Source organism: Colletes gigas, unplaced genomic scaffold, assembly GCF_013123115.1.
Source record: "Colletes gigas isolate AHSC1104 unplaced genomic scaffold, ASM1312311v1 Colletes_gigas_Sc00023, whole genome shotgun sequence".
In the NCBI taxonomy this organism is placed as follows: domain Eukaryota; kingdom Metazoa; phylum Arthropoda; class Insecta; order Hymenoptera; family Colletidae; genus Colletes; species Colletes gigas.
Genome location: NW_025106652.1, coordinates 3,759,686 through 3,781,510, shown reverse-complemented (window position 1 = coordinate 3,781,510; position 21,825 = coordinate 3,759,686). Strand labels below are relative to the sequence as shown.

The window sequence follows — 21,825 nt, the reverse complement described above, 5'->3', positions numbered from 1 at the left end:
GAAAGAACGGCGAATCGTATTCTGCGTTTGACAGTTTCAACCCCGGTCAGAGTTGAATTATCACGAAAGGGGGAGTGGTTTTTTCAAGAGCTCATTACATTTACCTCTTCCCCGTGGTATTTTATCGCAATTTTTTTGTACACAATTGCCGAGCACCAGGAAGTTTTATAATTTGTACTATTCAGCCTCTGCACTATCGGAAATTCGTTTTCGAATCGTAATTAATGGAAGTTTGATAACGATGGAAATGTTAGTGCGACGTGTAAATTACGAAAATGGTTAAAAGCTTTATTAATATACATAAGTAGAACAGTGATAAAACAAAAGTAAAACTGCAGATCACAATTTTCCTGAGTTATTGGTTTTTATTTTTTAATAGCAAACTGGAGTCGTTAACTTTAGTGTCAAATACACGAGTGAAAGCCTCATGAATACATATAGTTGTTTTCTTTTTAAGATTGCGATCCCTATAAAATCTTACTCTGCACGTTTCATTGAACTTTTTTTACATCATTTTTACACGTAAAGCGTGTTTAAGTGATTTGATGGTGTATTGTAAAATAGCTATCATAATTATAGCATATCATCGATGTTACTGAAAATCTTCTTATTAAATTTTTATAAAAAGAATCTATTAGAATCTAATTTGATGAAATCTTATTCGATCAAATTTCTAGTACTGAAATTTTCAAATTTTTCGACCCTAAACCAAGCAAAATTGTCAACACGATATTCATGAATGCACGGTAGCGTCTGCACTGGGCAACTAAAAACTGATAACGATAAAGTCGCTGGCACCGGTATATTATTAAAATACACACCATTTATCGAATGCAGGTACCTCGTTCGTACAAACGGTCTACATATTGGAGCTCGCCACATACCTAAGAAGGGACCGCTATAAAAATCCGTACGACCCAGTCGATGATCTTCCAATCCATAGGATCCCAGGCACGGTAGCGAGGTAAATTTGTATGCGAACAAGGTACACACGGACGCAAAGCCTAGAGATTCGAAAGTTTTTCTTTACTCGGGGGCTGCTGTATAAAAATCTCGTTTGCACAGGAACCTTACGCGAGCGAAAAGAAGAAGAAGTCGCTGTGTCGAGGGGAAGGGTAGTGGCAAGAGAAGCGCACGATGCCGATTGATTTTTACTACCTTCCGCCCAGTCCACCGTGCAGGTCGGTTTTGTTAGTGGCAAAAGCGATCGGTGTTCACTTGAACATGAAGACAGTCAACGTGATGAAGGGAGAACAGATGAATCCGGATTTTTTGAAGGTTCGGTTCGCTGAACGCGCAAACAAAGCGTAATTGATGCGCTTGTCCTCCAAATACCTCGCCCCCTGCGATCTTTAATTATTTTTCGTGTACAGGGTGTTCCGAGTATTCCACGTTTAGAGACTATAACTTGTAAGCTTGAATTTATTCAAAGATACAATTTTGGTAGGCTGGAAAAATTATTTAATTTTTCAGAAGTGGAGAAACCTTTTTTTTTATTCTCGAAAAATTGCAAGCTAGGATCCAAATCTAAACATGGGATCGAATAAAATCGCGACCAAATATCTGTACAAATTGCATGCTTGAAAGTTTATAAATTGTTAATTGCACGTTTCAGTTAAATCCACAGCATGTAATACCAACAATAGATGACAACGGATTCGTTTTGTGCGAAAGGTGAGTAATTACCTTCTCGTTGCACGAACTGGCCCTGAGTTTTACTCGTTAACGTGTTCACAGCCGGCCAATTATGGGATATTTAGTGAACAAGTACGCGAAAAACGACTCTTTGTATCCAAAGGACCCGAAAAAAAGAGGCTTGGTAAATGAGAGATTGTACTTCGATGTTGGTTGTCTTTACGAGAACACGCTTCAATGCTATGTAAGTGTATACACGTATTTTCGAATGAGAAATGCACAGTTTTATTAATTAGAAGCTCTTTAATTTCAAACAATTTTACTTACTAAATCGTGAAACTTATGTACCTTGAAACATCAAATTTTCATAGAAAATACTCGTAAATTTTAAATTATCCTGATCGATATCACGTCAGACTGCTTATCAGTAATGTATTAGCTTCCAGTTATATTTGGGAAAGCAAATTCAATACGCGAGGAATATCTGCATGCTGTAGAGAAAGCATGTGAATTATTAAACACATTTTTGGAAGACAGCGAATTCGTAGCCGGAAATACTCTGACCATCGCTGACTTCACTATCAGTACGACTATTTGCGTTTTAGAAGTAAGTATTCGGAAACGACGTATCGAACGATCGTATAATTTTAAAAGAGCAATTCGAAGTAGAACATGCAAGGACCGCGGCAATATACTTGACAATAAGAAAGTACTTTTATACTTTTATGGCGGGAAAGGGTGGAACGTTCTGTGACAGTTGTAAATTCATAACATTTCTTTCTTCCTACTCCTTTATTTAATAAGGAAGAGTGCTGCTACGGCACTCAAAATATTATCAACATTATGCGTACGAACTATACGGGATGATTCTAGAAACTGAGACAAGTTGTAGATCTTTTGTAAGCGAAGATAGAACAAACTGATACAGACAACGATCGAATATTTCAATTTTTGAAATAACGAATGTATGAACTATTATACAATATATTTTTAGACGCATGCTATCTCGTAAACGAAAAAAACATATGTCAAGAATTAAACACTTTATTTGAGAAAAAATAGATATCAAATATTTTAAAAAAAATTATTTTAAGTAGTAGGTAGCCACTTTCGCGACATTCTCGATCGTTAATAAATGAAAGTAGAGAAAATTATATATTAATATTGCCTAAAGCATAAAAATTCTCATAGATCGTATAACGTTTGGTTGACAGTCTGTGGGCTTTGATATCGGCCGATACGATAATGTGGCAGCGTGGCAGACTCGGTGCTCCGAGCTTCTGGATAAATTCGGATTCCAGGAGGTGCACGAACCAGGGATGAAATTGTTTTCCGAGATGTATCAGGCAAATTTACAGGAATCCAATTAACACCGATATTGCTCAGGCTGTAAAACCATGCAATCGATGATCGTTCACCGGTGATCGAGATTAAACATGAAACCTATTGAATCGCTACAAATCATCAGTTCGTTCAACGAAAATATCTCGTTTAAAATAAAATTTACAGGCAAGAATTTCGAATCTGCAGTGTAAGTTAGAAGTTAATAGGTTTTACGTTGGCTGTATAGTATTTTGTAGAATGTTATAACGCATAGTAGGTCACTTTATTAAACTATTCACCATTTACGAAATTAGTTTTGTAGTGAAATAAACATTAAAATGCAATATGAATAGGTGTATTCATTACTTATGAATTTTTTTCTAGTCTATTTGATTCCAAATAAAATAAGTTTCTAATACCCATTGAATAGAACTCAAATACCTAATTCGACTGTATTATAACGGGGATCGATTCCGCGGCAAGAGATTTAAAACGAAATCGAAAGAGAAACGATCAGAGACCATAGGGAATTAATTAATTACGCACAGTTGAGAGTTTTATTACTTGTTGACCTAATTTCACGCTGTATAAATATCTTAAATATAAAACATTGGAAATAACGAGGGAAAGGTGGAAATCGGGCGTTCGTAGCAATATATTTTTGGTTCGCTTATTTCATAATCGTGTTACCGGTTAATGAGGAAATACACAATGGTAAATTGAAACAATTAACAAACAATTTTTTACGAAATTAGTATAAAATTCTATAGATTGTAGCTGTTTTTCAGATTTGACCAAATTATGTTCTTAAAATAAAAATAATATCTATTACGTCAAACCCCAGAAAATGTGATGTTAAATATGTGAGATCTTTTGATCCCGTTTTTCTCAAAATCACTAAAGCTGGATATACAACGTGTATTCACAGTACGTTAGAAATTATTTTAATTTAATGAAATTTTTGGTGAACAGTACTATTAAGTATTTCAACACTTAATCCATCCGTTGACAAGAAATAATTGTAAAGACTCTCCTAGGAAGCCCTCTTGTAGATTGCATTACCTTAGCCCGGTGCTTGAAAAGAACCAGAGAAGGTAACAATCGTCACGGCTACATCGAATCGTGGAGGATTCTGCGCACACCCGTCCCGTGGGTTGCTTCAAAAGGAGGCGGTATTGCTGTTACCGTGGTATTTATAAAGAGACTCTGAAACTAACTTGGTTAGATAGTTTGCGATTAATCCGCTGTTAGCCGCTGGAGAGCACGCAGGTAGGTTAACTTCACATTCTCCCACCGGTTATCTGTCACAAATCATCCGCCTAAAGTTTCCAGTGTGGCGTTTCAGAGTTTGGGCGTTTCGTCAGCGCGCCGGGTGCGCTTTCAGTTTGTAATAGAATTTATCGATCGTTGACGTTTGAATGTTGTTTTGACTGAAGTGCGCGGTTCCATTAGATCGGCAGTCGAATAGAACTTTAGCTTGGTTCTGAGGGAGAAACAAGGAGTGCTTACCACGTGAATGAATGTACTCAAACACAGTCGCTGATTTGTTACGGTGTATGTACGTAGTTATTTGCCAGTCGCTTGTTTGAGCTTCTTGTGTTGTGAATCACGTGCTCGCTCATTGCGGGAAAAGTCTCGTATTCACACTACGTTTGAATTGTCGACGTATTAATGTAGTTTAAAGTGTTTATAACGAAACGCGGTTATGTAATTAATAAACACGAACGGGGACAGAATAATAGACAGACGTGAATTTTCAAAACCAATCATTTTCGTTGCAATTAGGTTGAACGTGTCGGCAACGAGGTGTGCTTGTGTAATTATTATGCACGAATGAGAGAAGGGAGACAGAATAATAGTTAAAAGTGAGTTACAAAGCTAACAATTTTGATCGTAATTAAGTTCAACATTTTTGTAACATGCTTGTATGATTAATAAACGCGAAGGGAAGTTGAATAGGCGACGCATGCAAATTTTGAAACCAATACTCATCAGAAATTGTGTCTGTATATATCTCCCACATGAATTTAAATAACACTGTTCACTGAGTATTAAATATCGTTATCACACGTGCAATATAGTGCTTAAATATTCATGTGTTCTAATAAGTAATCATTAAATCCATAAACTGGTAATTTATTAAAAATTATAGGTTGTGAAATTAATTTTCACTAATTGTACATTTTCCGTTTTATTATAACTGAATTTCATAGAATAAAAGTATATGTATTACTCCGTGATGAAGTGAAATATATTTTGTTTTATATTTTACATTATTACGACTTCATTGAATATATATTTAACAAAAAATAAAGGAGCACGACACGCGCTGAAAAGTTACGTACAAGTTAACCACGTCAGGAAACCAGAAACCTTGTTTCAACTTCGTGCTGGTCTCAAGTTGCTAACGTGAAAAAAATTTTCCCTCGAGGCTTATTGTGACCATGGATAGCTAAAGTTTTTTTTTCCCAGCCCCATGTCAGGTCATCAAATTTGAATTATAAAAAAGTTACAGCACTGTGTAGAACCACTCTGGGTACATCGTGCCTTAGACCGGCGAACTACGGGTAAAACTAAATCAATTTCTGTACAGACTACAAAAGAAATATTTCTCACGATTGTTAGGAACGAAATTGCACGTCAAAATCGATGCAGATTTATTTAGAAACTTGCTGTGACATTTATTCAGACTTCAAAATTCACGATTAAAACTTATTATCATTTCTACGAATTAGACAAGAGAATCAAAACTTATAAGAACCAAATTAGACTTTAAAAAATTGTTTGTAGACGTGGCACCATTCGTCCACTCTATCTAGTTGTTGAATTTTAAATATTCTAAATGTAGACAAAAAATACTCCGCGATTAATAAGTACCAAATAATAACTGTTTTGTATTCTGTGTAGAAAAATACTTGTACGATTTCTAATGTTAATGGTCTCCGTTGTGAGAAATATTTGAGTGTTATTTAAAATTACAATAACAGTATACGGGAACCAAAATGTCAATTAATTTCTATCAAGTCACCAACGGTGCTCCATGCCGCGCTTTTGCTTTGGCGGTTGCCGCGGTCGGCGTCGAAATGAATTTCAAACACGTCGACGTGATGAAGGGTGATCAATTAAAACCGGAGTATGTGAAGGTAGGAATAATTAAAATAGCTACAGTCATGAAATAAACAGAAATTGTGGCTCGTAAAGTACATTTCATATTTACTACAATATGTATACAGTATAATTGACATCATTTTACGTACAGATGAACCCACAGCACACAAAACCTATGATCGATGACAATGGCTTTTACCTTTGGAAAAGGTAAGGTTCGTTTAGTTTCCTTACTTATTTGAAATAGTTGCAAATTCTAAACATTTGTAATTTAAATAATTATACAACTACTACTGCACTTACAAAGGCAATTTTCTGCTATCACTCTTACTTAGAATTTTCTTAATCGCCAAGCTAGTCAAATATTTAAAAGGATTGGGTTCTTTTATGCTTCAATTGTTAATTGCAATTTCAGGTGAATTAATTTTCGCAATTAAAGGAATTTATTATTAATTGTAGTTGACACGTAATCAATTTTAATTGCTGCAAATAATTGATTTCCACGATTGGAGACTTTATTATTGATTTACAAATATCAATTGTCAATTATCCTTGCTATTATATTTCGCGCTGGTCTGCACTTTGCGGGTCGTTTCCAACCGGTTTCGTAATTTCTTAATCAACACATATCTATTACTATATCTAGACATGGAGAGAATAACGTCAAAGTTCGTGAAATTATAATCAGATCAAAATGAATTGATCGGCTAATGACACCGAGCGTAAATTGCGCCACATTATCCAGCTATTCTATCACTCTGGTATCAAAAGTTGACAAGAATAAATTTGGAGAGATCGTAAATTTTATTATTCAATGTTTTTTTGCTCCATCCCTCCCTATATTTAAATCTCTATTACTATCTCTCTTATTAACACTCTTGTATGTTCAATAACCATTGTGCTACCCGAAATTTGGTTGCATCGCTCTAACCAATCAATAGTTCTCAGCCAATCAAAAGTTCCTCTCCATGAAACCGCATCGGTACGAAATGTTGTGAGAACCAAACGGATCATGTCAAGTTAGTCTTGCAATTCCCACTAAACGTAACGCTTTGAAACAGCTTGTAAACTCTCACTAAAACCCACCACAATCTTAGGTCTGTTCCAATGAACACGTAATATTATTATAAACTTCTCTAAATAACTGACAACTGTTTCTACGTTTAGAAGAAATTATAAATTGACTTGTCAAGCCTGCATAAAACGACGTATGAATGTTAATAATTTATTATGCAATGTGTGCTGCCAACGGACACTTCATATATTTCAATTAAACATTTTAAATTCTTCGAGTGCAGTACTTGACATCGGAATGTGAAACACAATCAAACGAGTAGAGTGAAAGTAAATAACCTGCCTTGAACTTTCAATAGAGATACAAGTATCTCACCTGAGCCGTTCGTTTATCCATTCTTATTATTTCATCGCATAGCGTATTTAAAACCCATGGACAGAGATTAAATCTATTAATTCATTAAATTCAAAACTATTGTTTTTTCATGATAAGTCTGCTGATTAATCGTTTCTAAGATATTCAGTTATTCATTCTGTAAACCTTCACTGCAACGTATACCGTGGAATATTATAAGAATGCATTTTTAACACATTACCAACCAATCTAACCTCCATCCTTACACCTTGCTACATTGTGCGATTAAATATACAATGGACATGTTTATATTGAAGACAACATAAAAAATATTTAGAGTTACTTTTCGAAGGACATGCATATTTTAGATAAGAGTTAATTTTCGAAGGATATATACATTTCAGATAAAAGATAATTTTCAAACAATATACATATTTATGGTCACTTATTTCCTACTCTTTAATTGTTTCGTACCTCTACCAAGTACGTACAGTTCGGATGATTTTCCACTCGCATTTCAAAAAAAATTATTTATAAATTCATAGTCATTCTGCAAGAACTTGTAATGATCAAATAGGACCACTCATTGTTAAATAACTTTCGTTTATTCTTGTAGCTATAAACTACTCTGTATATTAATATTCACTGCGACACCCTATAACCTATTAATTCTATGTTAGGAATTAAATTTATTTGTGTAATAAAAAGAAACGACATAATGCCAATTACGAGCTGAAGAGTTCCATCCAGCAATTATAAAATATTTAATCTTTCGAAGATTTAACGAATGTTAACGTTTTAAAGATTCTATGAATTTTATTTCACTTGGCAACGATAGTTTTCAATTTCCCATTTTAATCTCAGCAGAAATCCAACTGGTATGTGTATGTTACGAGCTACGAGCGCGGATTTTTCGTCTGAACCCTCTTGGGATTGTGAAGCCCAAGATTAACCATCGCGGTTAATCTTGGTTCTAAGGTCTTTGGGGGACCCATAACACTCAACGTCCATGATAAAGTGGTTCTGTACTCAGCTTTCGCGTGGAATAATAACACAACTAACTTATGAAGCAAATTAAGAGATGCTCATCAACTATAGTCGCAACAATTTGACACTGACCGAAGTATTTATCACGCGGGCTGCAACGTTGCTTCAAAACTACGCTTGTTTCGGCCGCGAAGCTACTATGCCCTCTTGCTCTGTAGTGCGCGGACCGTGCGTATTACACAGCTCCGTACTGTGTTCCCTTTCCGTTCTCGAAGGACCACCCAAACTAGTGTTTGGGAAATTACCGGTAAACTTGAAGCCCGTTGCTCTTTTTAATTACACAAAAATGATTCTAAACTTGCGGAGAGTCGACTCGAGTTTGTAAGGCTCGATCAAACGAATCTAATCCTAAGAAGTAAAACTACCCTTAACCTAAGCTCGGTTTCCCCTGCCAAGGTGACGAAAACGCGCAGCGCGAACCGGTGGGAGGATTGGTCAAGCCAATCCTCAAAGTTGTCACCTTGGCAGGGCGTTTCCTGCATTTTGCAACATTCCCGCCCACCCTGCTGTCCAGTGTCCAGGTAGACCATGCAGGAGTGAGCGAGAACGCTGCATTATTATTAACATTGGGAATACCCAATGACCGCGAGACCCCGGTGGTCCGCAGCTGTGTGCCAGCGCGGGTTTACGATACGTCAATCGCTATTAAGACAAGGAAGAGCTCCAAGGATTCCAAGTCCCGTGTGGAGTTTGGAGGTTCCTCAATGGCCGTATCCTAATTTATCAAGTAAAAATGTCTTGAAGGCCTAATCCTCAAAAATAGCGGAGAAGTCACGTCCGTATCATAAACCTCGCGATGTTAAGGTTCCTTTAGAATCCTTAACAACGCTTCTGAAATAAAGTGGTAATGGAGCGGAGGTCGTAAATATCAATTTCAAGCCTTTCACACATCGAATAAAAATTTTAGACTAGTTCATAAACTAGGTTTCACTTGTGATATTAGGCTAAACTATCCGTTAATATGTTAAATTTAATTTGATAGTTTTATGAATGTTTATCGTTTGAATCTTCAATCATTATTGAGAGAAAGATATTATGGTTTCTATCAGCAAAAGTAATTTTACTTCAAGAGATTAAATTTAAATTTTTGAAGTAGAATTACTAGGAACTGATTAATCATTGAAATTGTCTTCTTAAGGGTGACTTCCATCAGAGAGAGGATAGCTGACAGTGCGTTTTAATTACGAAATTATACAGGATGTACTTGAAAACGTGGCTTGACTGAGAATTTAGGCTCAAAATGAGAGAAAATGTCGGTTTAAACTTGTCTCGTATAAAACTTTGTTCGAAAATCAGTCAAATAGACGTGAATTTGTACACTTTTCTAATTATTTACAATTTTCATTAGTGCATATTTCTAATAACGAATATCTAATAACTGTATTCTAGTAAACATTTAATGGGGGCATATGTATGTATATTGATAAGATGCGCCAATGATAATGTACAATAACAACTCTATCTCTTATCTTTAATTACATACTGTTTTTTTTAACATCGTATCTGCAATGATATTATCATTATTTAAGTTGAATAATAAAAAAATAATTATCAATGCCACGATAAAGTCAGAATGTATCTTTCTCTAAAATCCTTAATATCTTATTTTGTCTTAATTTGACCACGATTATATACAAATTGAAATGGAGTATGAAGTAGAAAGAAAAGAAAATTAATGGACGATAGTAAAAATACGTATATTCCTCAATATCTTACATTTTACATTGTTTTAAAAAGACTGACTTGGAATTTGTACAATTTGATAAAATAACAATGATCGTGTCAATTTGATGTTTTGTTCTATTTAAAAAAATTACTATTTAGGTATACGATTGTAATTGCACCAAATAAATTTTTTTTATCTAACCTAATAAAAAACGATGCACGCTGCCACGCGTTTAATTAAAAATTCCTCCGACTTTGATGTTAAATATAAGTCCGTGTACTAGATTGTCGAATACCTCTGGTATTTTACAAACGCAATTGTATGTCAATTTAATTCTCCGATATTGACAAGAGTATCGCTTTTTCTACGGCTAAAAAAGCACTCGATATTGGACTATTTAGCGCGGAAGGTCCTTTTATTGCTATTCATAGTTTCGAATAGCGAAGGGAATTTAATGAAAGCTTTGGAATTCAGTTTCGCATTCTTCGCGTCAAAGTGATACAAGTGATAATAAATTCTACAGAAAGGAAGGGACGAAGAAACGAGAATATTGTCGAAAGGTTTTGAAAAAACTTGGGCTACAAAAGGCCGTCTAAATTCACGAGTCAGCGGAGAGGGAAAATTTGCGCGGTTCATTCTCCGCGTTGCAAAAGTTTCCCGGAGAACGTTCTCAATTTCGCCTGTAAAAACATTATCCTCCCCTCAATGATTTCCTCGTGCGCGATCCACGGGTGGCGGGCAGAATCCGCCGAATGGACTGCGAGTTAATTAAATTCAGGAACGGAGAACGCCGTCGAACAGGAATTCCGGGAACGAAACCAACGGTTTTTTCACGCTGCAGTCGAGCAAGATTCCGAGGGACTACAGTGGATTCGGCCGCGTCATCATCGAACGCTCGCGCGAAATTATCGTTCGTTGCGTAATTCCAACGGCCAACGTCCGTACGCATACTTAACGCAAACTTCCGTGATATACCATGAACGCGAAACTATTTAGGATTACTAACCGTACGCGTTTAATATTTTACAGACAGACCGGGTCTTCCAAGGCAGACCTAATCGATGACCTTGAAATATGTTGTCAAGGTCGCTGTTATGAAGATTTTTTCTCTATACATATAACCGCCGCTCGGCCTTAGTTTCTGAGATTTTTCTTCAAAAAGATCGCTGCTACCACAATGAATTCTGTCTATGCGTACGTGACTGTGGCAGCGTGTGTAAACGTTGAATCGCAAATTGTTTATTATTTCTATAGATCCATCGAGGCGGCCAGCAGTTAGTTAGTTTGTCAGTTAGTTAGTTAGTTTGCAGTTAGTTAGTTCGTATGTGAGTTAGTTAATTAGCTTGGTGTTACTAAGTTACTATGTTAGATAGTTAGTTTGTTAGTTAGTGAGTTTGCAGTTAGTTAGTTTGTCAGTTAGTTAGTTAGTTTGTCAGTTAGTTAGTTAGTTTGCAGTTAGTTAGTTAGTTAGTTAGTTAGTCAGTTAGTTAGTTAGTTTGTCAGTTAGTTAGTTAGTTTGTCAGTTAGTTAGTTAGTATGTCAGTTAGTTAGTTAGTTTGCAGTTAGTTAGTTGTTTGTCAGTTAGTTAGTTAGTTTGCAGTTAGTTAGTTAGTTTGTCAGTTAGTTAGTTAGTTTGCAGTTAGTTAGTTTGTCAGTTAGTTAGTTAGTTTGCAGTTAGTTAGTTAGATGGATGTGTATCACGGATGTGCTTAACAACTCGATGTGAGTAGCCATAAACAAATTTTACCCAAACCTTACTTAAACCTAACTATTCTACTTAGTAATTAATAGAATGGATTAGGTTTAGGTTAAATTCTCTTATACCGGCCGCCGCAAGGCGGCCCACAGTGGTCCGGATTGACAAAAGCGACATATTCGTATAACTTTAAAACTATAGAAGATATCGACATGAAACTTGAACTGTACATTATAGGGATATTAAGTAATATATAGATTAAAGAAAAATTATCTAACAATAATAATTTATTATATTATAAATATAATTCAAAATAATATACAATATATTGCTTTATTTTTTATTAAATTATAATAATAGTTCTTCCGCTTCTCTATCTAATGGTTTTACTTTTTTTTTACATGACTCTAATCTGATTTCTGACATGTGTGGATCGGGCGTTAATAATTGCCTGTAAAAAGTGTCAGTGTTTGTTGCTATTCTTGAAATTTTTCTAGTATTGTTAGGTCTGAATTTTTGAAATCTTTATATCTTGCTTCCTGAGCTTCCTCAGAAAGTTGTTCTATTGGTAGCAACGAATTTTGTATGATTTGCTATAGATACGTTATAGACTCGGGCACGCGTACTATACATTTCTGTTTAGTTTTAAATAAAAATATAGAAACCAGTTCGTATAATTTAGTCCCCTGAAAAGGGGTGGTCCTTCGAGTTTATATTAGTTAACTAACACTGTTACAAGTCCGAACGAAGATTGACTCGACTACAGACAGTACAGATATAAAATTGTGTTTTTAAAATATCTTGGAACATGTAGAATTATACTCTATCAATATTTTAGGTGCCGGGCGAATTCAGATTTTGGCCATTTTCTACCACTGTCCTTTGGCAATGCACCGGAATTTCCATCTGACCCGTTACTCACGCTTCCTCGAGCGCAAGCCGTTGGGGCCCAATTCCAGAAATTCAGGGTTAATGACGCTCGCGATTAACTATTGAGGCAGTCGACGAACAAACTAGCTGAACATACTTTTATTCATGCAGAAAACATTTCCTCAAAAATAACTTTCATTGCCACGTGAGTCATAAACCGCGTTGACCATTATCTCGTCGGATATTTTCTTTACTTGTACGACCAGTCGCCATAAAACTAAATTTTAAACCGATAAAAGAACAAACACTTAGCAATAACTAAGAAATATGTAAAAAGTCGTCTGAAAATATTTCGCTGTACACGATCGAATGGTTCTGTAGCGTAGCGTGTAGCATGGTAACGATAGACGCGACCATGAGTAATGACACTGACGGCTTTAAACATTAATAATATGAAAAGTAGTCTGAAGGGGGAAGTGATTTTATATGAACATTTAGGGGAAGATGTGCTGAAAATATTCCATTTAGTTAAAATATATGATCTTTTAAGATTTAAAAGATATTCCTTGCTAATTGTAAAGAATTTTGTAGATTTTACTCATTTCAATCAGTATTACTTTTTAAACATATTATGTACAGCAATTATTAATGAAAGCATTGTTTTTCACTGCAAAAAAATACTCTTGATTTAAAAAAAAAAAAAACGGAATGAAAATATTAAACGGAACTGTTAAAACAACGCAATGAAGAAAAGCAATTTCTTGCGATGAAAATGGTAGTTTTAAATTGTTCAACTTTAAAGACTTCTACAAATTATAATTTTCATTAAATTTCACAAACATTTCCATTTTTGAGGCTGATGGGCATTCAGAAAACAATACTAATTCATTAAATTTCGATATTAACCAGTTAACTGTAGCGATCTCTTTGCAAAGCGCGCAGGAGTGTGTGTCGCGATAATCAAGCGATGACGGATATAGTCGTCAAATACAAAGTATGACAAAATGACTTTTATTTTTTTTATTTATTTACTTAAATTAACATACATATTTTGCATATGAACGAAAGAAAAACATGAAAAATCAATTTCTTACTTTAACTTGCTGTTAGAGAATGGTGTTGAGCAAAGCATGGTACAAAGGCATAATGAATATATGAATCCGTAATTGCTTCTGTGATGACTAATAAAAAACAACGATACATTTACGAAAACTAATTCGTAGTATATTCAGTTTTTTTTTATATTAATTATTTATAATTTTTATTTGTTTGTTTCATTTCGTCTTGATTTCTAAACATTTTAAACATATTAAAATTTACGAATATAATTTAGTTTTCGCCAAAATTACAATTTAAATATCAAATTGTAACGAAATTTTACGCATGACGGATATAGTCGTCATGACACAAAATTCTGCCATATCTCCATGACGGATATAGTCGTCAAACACACTTAATTGGTTAAAAAATTTATTTTTCGGCAAAATTTCGCTAAATATCTCGATCACTGCTGGCCACTGCTGGCCAGTCACGCATTCATCTTCCATTTCAATTTTTTTTATTAATATTATCCGACATTAGCTTGACACAGTATACATTATTTGTCGTTGGTCGTCATGATTTTATTACAAGAATACTTGCATTTTTTTATATAATGGCAGACATTTTTCCAATTTCTATTAATAATAACGACAATAACAATAATAATAATAAAGAATAAAGTTTAATATTGTATTTCCAACTCAATCCGAGGCTAATTCAGACATAAAATTATTTTTGCAAATTGTATCTCGAAAACGAAAGGCGAACGGCGGTAACATGTATAAAGAAGAAATCTTCATAACAGTGACCTTGACAACATATTTCAAGGTCATCGAAATTGGTGAGGTATCGCTAAAGTAAATAATTACCTAATCCTCTAGCTACGGACAACGTGGAGATTGCTTTCTGCAATTTTCATCGATCTCCACGAGGGCTCGATACTATTGCATTCATTTACTATTTTCCCCTCTATATTCGTGTCATTTTTAGTCTGCGGACCTCATATCGTACGCTAATTCTAAATATGAAATAAAATTTATTCGTATTTTTGTTTTAGTTGTGCTTCCTTTATTGACATTTTTAATTAATTTAATTTCGAGAGAGTCTATTTTTATGTTTATTGTTTGACTTTTTCATAAGGACTTGCAATCAACGACATCGTTTCGCTTCATAAACAGAAATGTGAACAAAGTGTTCCATTTTGTTATTAATCTTTCATACGTTACTTCACGTTTTACTAACAGAAAATCTAATTTTATATGAAGTGGATTCTGTTTCGTTAGTTTGCGTAGAACACAAATGTCCTTGTTTGCTGTTCTATCTTTAAATAGATGAACATTGATTGTGTAGAACAGTTAATACCCTGGCAATACCTTAAGTCATGCATAACGGATTATCGTCAGTTAGCGTGGACATATCGCAACGACCAATCTTAATTAGATTTTGGTGTCAATGTTTAACCGTGAAACTAGTAGCTGCTTTAAACTGTCTAAAACTATTTTGGAATAATATTTATTTAATCATAATAGAACGTTTGGTTTAAATAGTTACATTAAAGTTAAAACTAAATCAAAACAAAGTTTTATTTAAGATCAGAAATAGGTCATTCACGTTGTAATGTGTACTAGAATAAGATATTTCTTAAACAGTTTCGAAATGTATTGAAAATGAATCAATCGAAGATGACGATGTATGTGTCATTACCACAAAGTGAGTAAACAAAAGATGTCGAATCATTGTCGTTCCGAGCGCTAAAATATTCAGATACATATGTGTTTCTCGATTAGCAACAACTATTGTGTCTAAAAAGACTTGATAATTCTAATTAAACTCGATCCAATAGCAAACACTATCCATAATTGATCCGTGCTTCTCGGAAAGTGCGTTTCCGTGGCTCTAATCGCGTATGATTAGAAGTACATTTTCAATTGCGTGCACACTCACGCTGAACGTAAAACGAGGAATTTGCGGTTATCTACGGTATCTACGTTTCCATGGTGTAAGTTCCGCGACAATGGTTCGACCACATGAAACGCAGATAATCGTTGAAAAGTAGGTTGACTACTTACGAACTCGTGATCGATTCCCATCGCACGAAATGGGACCGACCATATCGAACTGTTTTTCTTGAAAGCAGAGTAATGAACTATTTACCTGTAAACCAGGTCACGGTTTTATACGTATAATATAACCGTTCAAACAAACATTTATCACGTTAAAGATCAGTCACGTGTATTAGTAAATCTCAAATCGTATTCTCAATTATTATATCGTATGTTTCCTATCAGCTCGCAATACTTTTATAATAAAATGTTTGAAGCATTCAAGGAATTGAATTCTAATATCGATACTAATTCCGATGTTGATAAATCTGCGCCCGTTGAAGTGTACAAATAGATTTATCAGGTGACGCATCAAAATTGAAGTACTTTTTATCATAGTACCCATGGGCATATCACGTAGCACCTATTACTGCAAATTTTTAATTGGATGGCCACAGCGATAAACTAAATTCGCAGCACATATTCAAAAATTAATACGATTCGTCGCTGAATTATTTTAGCATACGTTGATTGAGCCCCTAGAATAAAATTTTTCAGAATTAATGCAAGCATGGAACGTCTTTCTGCTTCACCAATTTCTGATTTCCAAATATCTGATTTTTAAGTTAACATCGTTAAGTGAGAAAATTATCGATCATTCCGTTGAACGAAGTTTATAGTTCAGTTTAATTTGCTAGATGTTCGTTGCTCCAGTTTATCTGGCGAGACTAATGACGATCCTTGTTCCTGAGACCTTGGAGTTTCCTTCCAAGGCTGGACGAAAGACCTCCATACTTTCGCTCGGGCAAACGATTTGATTTATGTGAAAAACCGCTATAACATCCTACGACTGAATTCCTGTATAATGACGTACATTTTTCTTACTGTACTTACGGAACGAAATTGTAATTGATAATTTTGATAATTTTCACGTTCTTGCAAAGAAGAGATAAATGAAGTAATTTTCTATTTGTCTGTTTACATGTTCATAACATCAGTAATTTCGTGAAGTGCTGTATTTCTAAATTTGGTAATTGTTTATCAAGTTCAATCACAATATATTTCTGTTGATTTACTTGCAAGTCATAGAAATCATGACAGAGCAATTTTATCTTGCATTAGGTTTGCTTAAAGTGCAGTGTAATGATTATGCAATATAAATGACTCATTTGCTTGGAATAAATTTGTTACATTGTACGACAAAGTATTGAATAGTTGTCATGACTTTTGAATAGAAATCAAATTCTATATTTTTATTTAAATTAGTCCGTATTCAAGATGGAAATTATCGATACTTAAATGCTCAATAAAAATACTACTAATTTTATACAAGAGGATACACGCGATAATACGTGTACATACGTACATGGCGATGGCCTACGGAATGACGTAGCCGTTCCTGAAAGGAATGCGACTGTTTACACGATCGTCAGCGAACGTGTTGTTAGCAACGAATTAATTGATTGATATGTATTACTAGCATCGTATCGGTGGAATTATAATGTATTAAAATAAACGCCCCACAGTTAAGACTGTCCTTAATCCTAAAATGCAACGTTAGTAACATATTTTACAGTAGTATTTTTTCAGCATTGCTTGGGACATATGCCATCCGAACTATAAAAAAAGTAACAACAACTTGGTACTTGATGGGTTAATACAAAAATGTTAGAGCCGTTTAATTATCTTATTATTTCACCCGTTATTATCAAATTTTGCCTGTATCAACAGACCTGTGACCCGCTGTAGATAACGAAATTTTCAACGCTCGCGCCAGAAATTCCGAGAGATCGATTTCTCGGTTCCCTTTCTGGTCAGTCATTCTGTATTCCCATAAATCCGACGATCCGTAAGGATCAAATCGGTGAGTCCAAAGAGGCAACGCCTCCGTAATAGTAACAGGTTATACCGGTCGAGCCTGCGCATTGAGGTTCCGTTGGTCGCTTGAAAAGGGGGCCGCGTAGCAAATGTCCCAGCATTTGTAAAGAGACTCGAGACCCTAACACGGCTACACAGTGATTATTTCATCGTGCGTTCCTGCAGCGTATGTACATTTCAGATTACCGTTTATGTCTTTTTCGCGATCCATTGTAAATCATCCCGGATTCGAGTCTAAATTTTCGAGTATATTCGTTCTTCGTTGTCAGTGTTTTCGCGGTTGTGCTTTCAGTTCGCGTTTTATATTATTTTTAACGTGGTGCGCGGTTCCGTTGCGTCGACGTTCGAAAAGATCTGTAACGTAATCATTATTCGAAAACAGTGTCCCGTTCGAAAAATCACGAAAACTAATCACAGTCATCGTGCAACTATTACTTAAAATCTGATCTTAACATGTTATTTGGTAGCACGGTTATCGAGCTACTGTGCGGTGATGGTACTTCAGAAACTGGTAATATTCGAGTTCCCGGAGTAATAGTGAAATATATAGTGAATTGGTTATCGGCCCACTATGAACGTGGTGCAAAATTAAATTAATTGCGTGTACGTTTTGCTCGTAAATTCCGAGAATTAGTAAAGGACGAGGGAATAGGAACTACTTGGTTGGCAGAGCGTAACACAGGAACGATTATTGGCTAGTTTATTACACGACATTTCGACCGGAGATACGCAAAATATTATTCGAATACCAATCGATTCTCGAGGTCTGTAAATATATCTGTACGTTAATTTCGTATATGATTGTGCCATAAAATTTATTATAAAATATATAATATATCATTCCTATATAATAAATTTCAGTCGAAACATCGTGTAATAAATCACAATAATCCTTGTTCTCTAACGACCAACAAGCAGTTATATCTTCCTGCCCCATTGCTAAATTCGTAAGGGGGAATTGTTGTAGTCATTGGAGAGATTCATAGCAAGTGGTAACGTAATTGAACGATTAGAAAGGGCAGTGCCACTGTCGCCTATTTTCGTGCTTAATTGTCTCGATCTGGATACTCAGTCACGCTACTGTTATGCAAATGTGCAAACATACACTTACTTTAATAGTCGGGTATATATCTACACATAATAGGTGTCGGCAATTTTCTGTTAACTCGTAAGGAAACGCGAAACGTAACTGTAAGCAAGCGGCGACGACGTTAAACGACCGACAGTCAGTTAATCGAAAAGCGCAAAAGAAACTGAAAGTTCAACCGGCGAAGAATTTTTTATTTTTCGTTAACTGTTACAACAAAGTATCGAAATATCTTGGAATAAATATTTTGCGCGTTTTTACAGAATTTAAAATGCCGATCGATTTTTATCAACTTCCCGGAAGCGCTCCGTGCCGCGCTGTTGCGTTAACGGCTGCAGCGATTGGAGTGCCACTCAACTACAAAGAAATGGACCTGATGAGCGGGCAACATTTGAAACCAGAATTTTTGAAAGTACGTGATTCGGGTAATAAAATTATTTTTCACAAATTGCGTTTATTTAGAGTTTTCAGAGAGTGCGATACAATAATGGGAATTAACTCTCCTTTGGATAAATTTTATTGCACCGAAAGAAATTGTTTATATCAAGTTAATAAATTACCTTTAGTTGACAGAGAAACACTTAGTCGAGTGATATAAAACGGAGCGAATGACTATAGTTTTCAACGAAAATGAATTTTTATATTTTTTATCGTACTCTGCTGTTAAAGTCTTCCTTTGCGCAGATAAATCCGCAACACACGATTCCCACGATCGACGACAATGGCTTCAGCCTGTGGGAAAGGTAAGGCTTGCCAGTTTCGTTTCTAATCTTAAGCGTTTTCACATTGTGCAAAAAAGAAGTTGATGTAAATTAAAGATTAGAAAAATTATTAAAATTTAAAATTAACAACGATTACACAATATTTAAAGATTTATTTGAATTTACGCTTTTAAATAAAAATTTAAACGCGAGAGTTTACCGCGTAGAAATTTATGACGATTACCAGAAAATCCAGAAATAGAAGTACATTGTATGTTTTCCATTTTCCTTGCAGTCGTGCAATTATGACATACCTGGCGGAACAGTATGGCAAGAACGACTCCCTGTACCCGAAGGACCCAAAGAAACGCGCTGTTGTTAATCAGAGATTGTATTTCGACGCGTGCACGTTGTACAAAGCCCTCGCTGATTATTACGTAAGTCACGATACTATGTAGCAATTCTTAAGAGAATCATGGCTGTGCTGAAAGTTACTCGTTACGTAATATCTACGAACAGTAAATTGAAAACCTCCATAATCGGATCGGTACATTGTGCATAGTTACATCATTACACGTATTATTTTATCTACATTGATCGCGTATTCGCAATTAGCAGAAAATTAACTGGCCGCTCGAGGCCACATTTCTGATTACGAATTATGTCAAGCATGACTTCTATTACAATCATGCTCTCCGTGTCCTTCAGCGTCCTACTATGTAGGAACGTTTTATAACGTAATATAACGTAATATAAATTTTGTTGATGAAGCTCTAATAGTAATGATATTTTTTTAATGGCATTTCAGTATTTGAGTATTCTATAAATGGTACTTCAGAAAGTCGAACAACGTTCAAACTAAAATATTAAAAAGAAAAATTAAAATACTATTACTATAGCTGTAACCGAGATATTTTGATCATTATTTAATTTAAGTTTAATTAGACGTCATAGTACTTAAAGTCTTTAGTAGTAGTTAAATTTGTAGTATTATTGATTTATAAATTATTCAAATACCAAAACTACATTGCAATAATACTTTATTGTTATAAATACCGTTTCAAACAATGCACAATGTATAATGCAATTAATATATCTCTTAGATTGTTGAGTACCGATAGAAAGTAATTTACAAAACTAAGTATAGCTAACTGGCAAAGAAAGCATTATAGTCTTTTTATCCTCTTGACATTAAGCTTGATATCACGTACGGACACTCAGTCTTTCATATCGCCGACGTCGGTATGAGATATGGACTCATACAACTAGCAGATTGCTAAATTTCCTGTGCAGATATACATACGTAAACAGTAATATCGCAGCACGTACAATGCATTTCAGTAATTCGAGAATTTGACTATCTACAATCTACGCTATGACGTGTCTTTGATTTTATTTTATATAATCAGACTTATTGTTAGTGTATGAATTACGAGAAAACATAAAGCAAATATGCATAGAATGTAATGATTAATATTTTAGTTAAGAATTGTATCAATGGCAATATTTCATTCCAGTACCCCATATTGTTCGCCAAAACACCCAAGGATCAAGAAAAATACAATGGTATTGCCACGGCTCTAGGTTTTCTCGAAAAATTCCTCGAAGGACATGACTATGTAGCAGGAAGCAACCTGACACTCGCTGATTTGACTATTGTTGCCACCGTTTCTACATTCGAGGTAACATGTTTGACAATTTCAATCGAAAAATCTTTTACAAGACAGTTTAAATTGTCAATGGATTATTTTTTAAATAATAGTCTTATTCTTTAGAAATTTATTGTTCATCCAGAACAGGTTTCCTTGATAAACTCTTTAGCAAAGATGACAAAACTTATCATAGGCTTGAGTTGCATATTCATTATTTTCATAACGTAATTGTCACTAAGTAGCTGCATAAACATACAATTTATCATTCATATCGTTCATATCATTATTATTAATTACTACATTAAAACTAAAAACACATAAAAAATACATTAAAATACAGTAAATTACATTAGAACTTGTACAACGTGTTTTCTACGAGTTGATTGATCAAATTGGATTATTTTGTGTTATCTTTGCTACAGGCTTTGAACTACGATCTCAGTTCCTTCAAGAACATTAACAGGTGGTATGCGAAGATGAAGTCCGAAGTGCCTAAATACGAAGAGTGCAACAACAAAGGTGCGAAAATATTCAAAGCCATGACGGAAGAACTGATGAAGAAATAAACAACGAAACGTTGCGTTGCATTTGATATTCAAAAACTTCACAGAAATTACGTTAACTTTAATTACTAATTAATCTTACTCTTGTAAAAAATAATTTCATACGAATAAAGTGACAGTTCCGACTGTTCGTTAAGAAAAACTGAA

At 34.8% G+C, this 21,825-nt stretch overlaps 1 protein-coding gene across 3 annotated transcripts; it reads left to right on the top strand.

Moving 5' to 3' along the window:
• Nucleotides 1-1,122: 1,122 nt before the first annotated feature.
• On the top strand, nucleotides 1,123-21,825 carry LOC122401233 (glutathione S-transferase 1-1-like). Of its 3 annotated transcripts, XM_043403230.1 has the most exons (9): nucleotides 1,123-1,278; nucleotides 1,616-1,674; nucleotides 1,738-1,879; nucleotides 2,075-2,246; nucleotides 19,026-19,174; nucleotides 19,447-19,505; nucleotides 19,759-19,900; nucleotides 20,981-21,145; nucleotides 21,538-21,825. In XM_043403230.1, exons 1-9 carry the CDS (start codon nucleotides 1,138-1,140, stop codon nucleotides 21,679-21,681), a joined length of 1,173 nt encoding a protein of 390 aa, XP_043259165.1. In that variant the 5' UTR covers nucleotides 1,123-1,137; the 3' UTR covers nucleotides 21,682-21,825. The 3 variants fall into 3 exon arrangements, with proteins under 3 accessions (XP_043259165.1, XP_043259167.1, XP_043259166.1); XM_043403232.1 differs by lacking the exons at nucleotides 1,123-1,278; nucleotides 1,616-1,674; nucleotides 1,738-1,879; nucleotides 2,075-2,246 and adding an exon at nucleotides 17,707-17,841; XM_043403231.1 differs by lacking the exons at nucleotides 1,123-1,278; nucleotides 1,616-1,674; nucleotides 1,738-1,879; nucleotides 2,075-2,246 and adding an exon at nucleotides 18,114-18,186.

What these genes read in the sequence shown, in the direction of transcription:
- LOC122401233 (XM_043403230.1), top strand. Translation starts at nt 1,138, where the DNA reads ATGCCGATTGATTTTTACTACCTTCCGCCCAGTCCACCGTGCAGGTCG. An exon ending in AGAACACGCTTCAATGCTAT is followed by an intron (nt 1,880 to 2,074) that starts GTAAGTGTATAC and finishes GTAATGTATTAG; the next exon opens with CTTCCAGTTATATTTGGGAA. An exon ending in TGAAACCAGAATTTTTGAAA is followed by an intron (nt 19,175 to 19,446) that starts GTACGTGATTCG and finishes TCCTTTGCGCAG; the next exon opens with ATAAATCCGCAACACACGAT.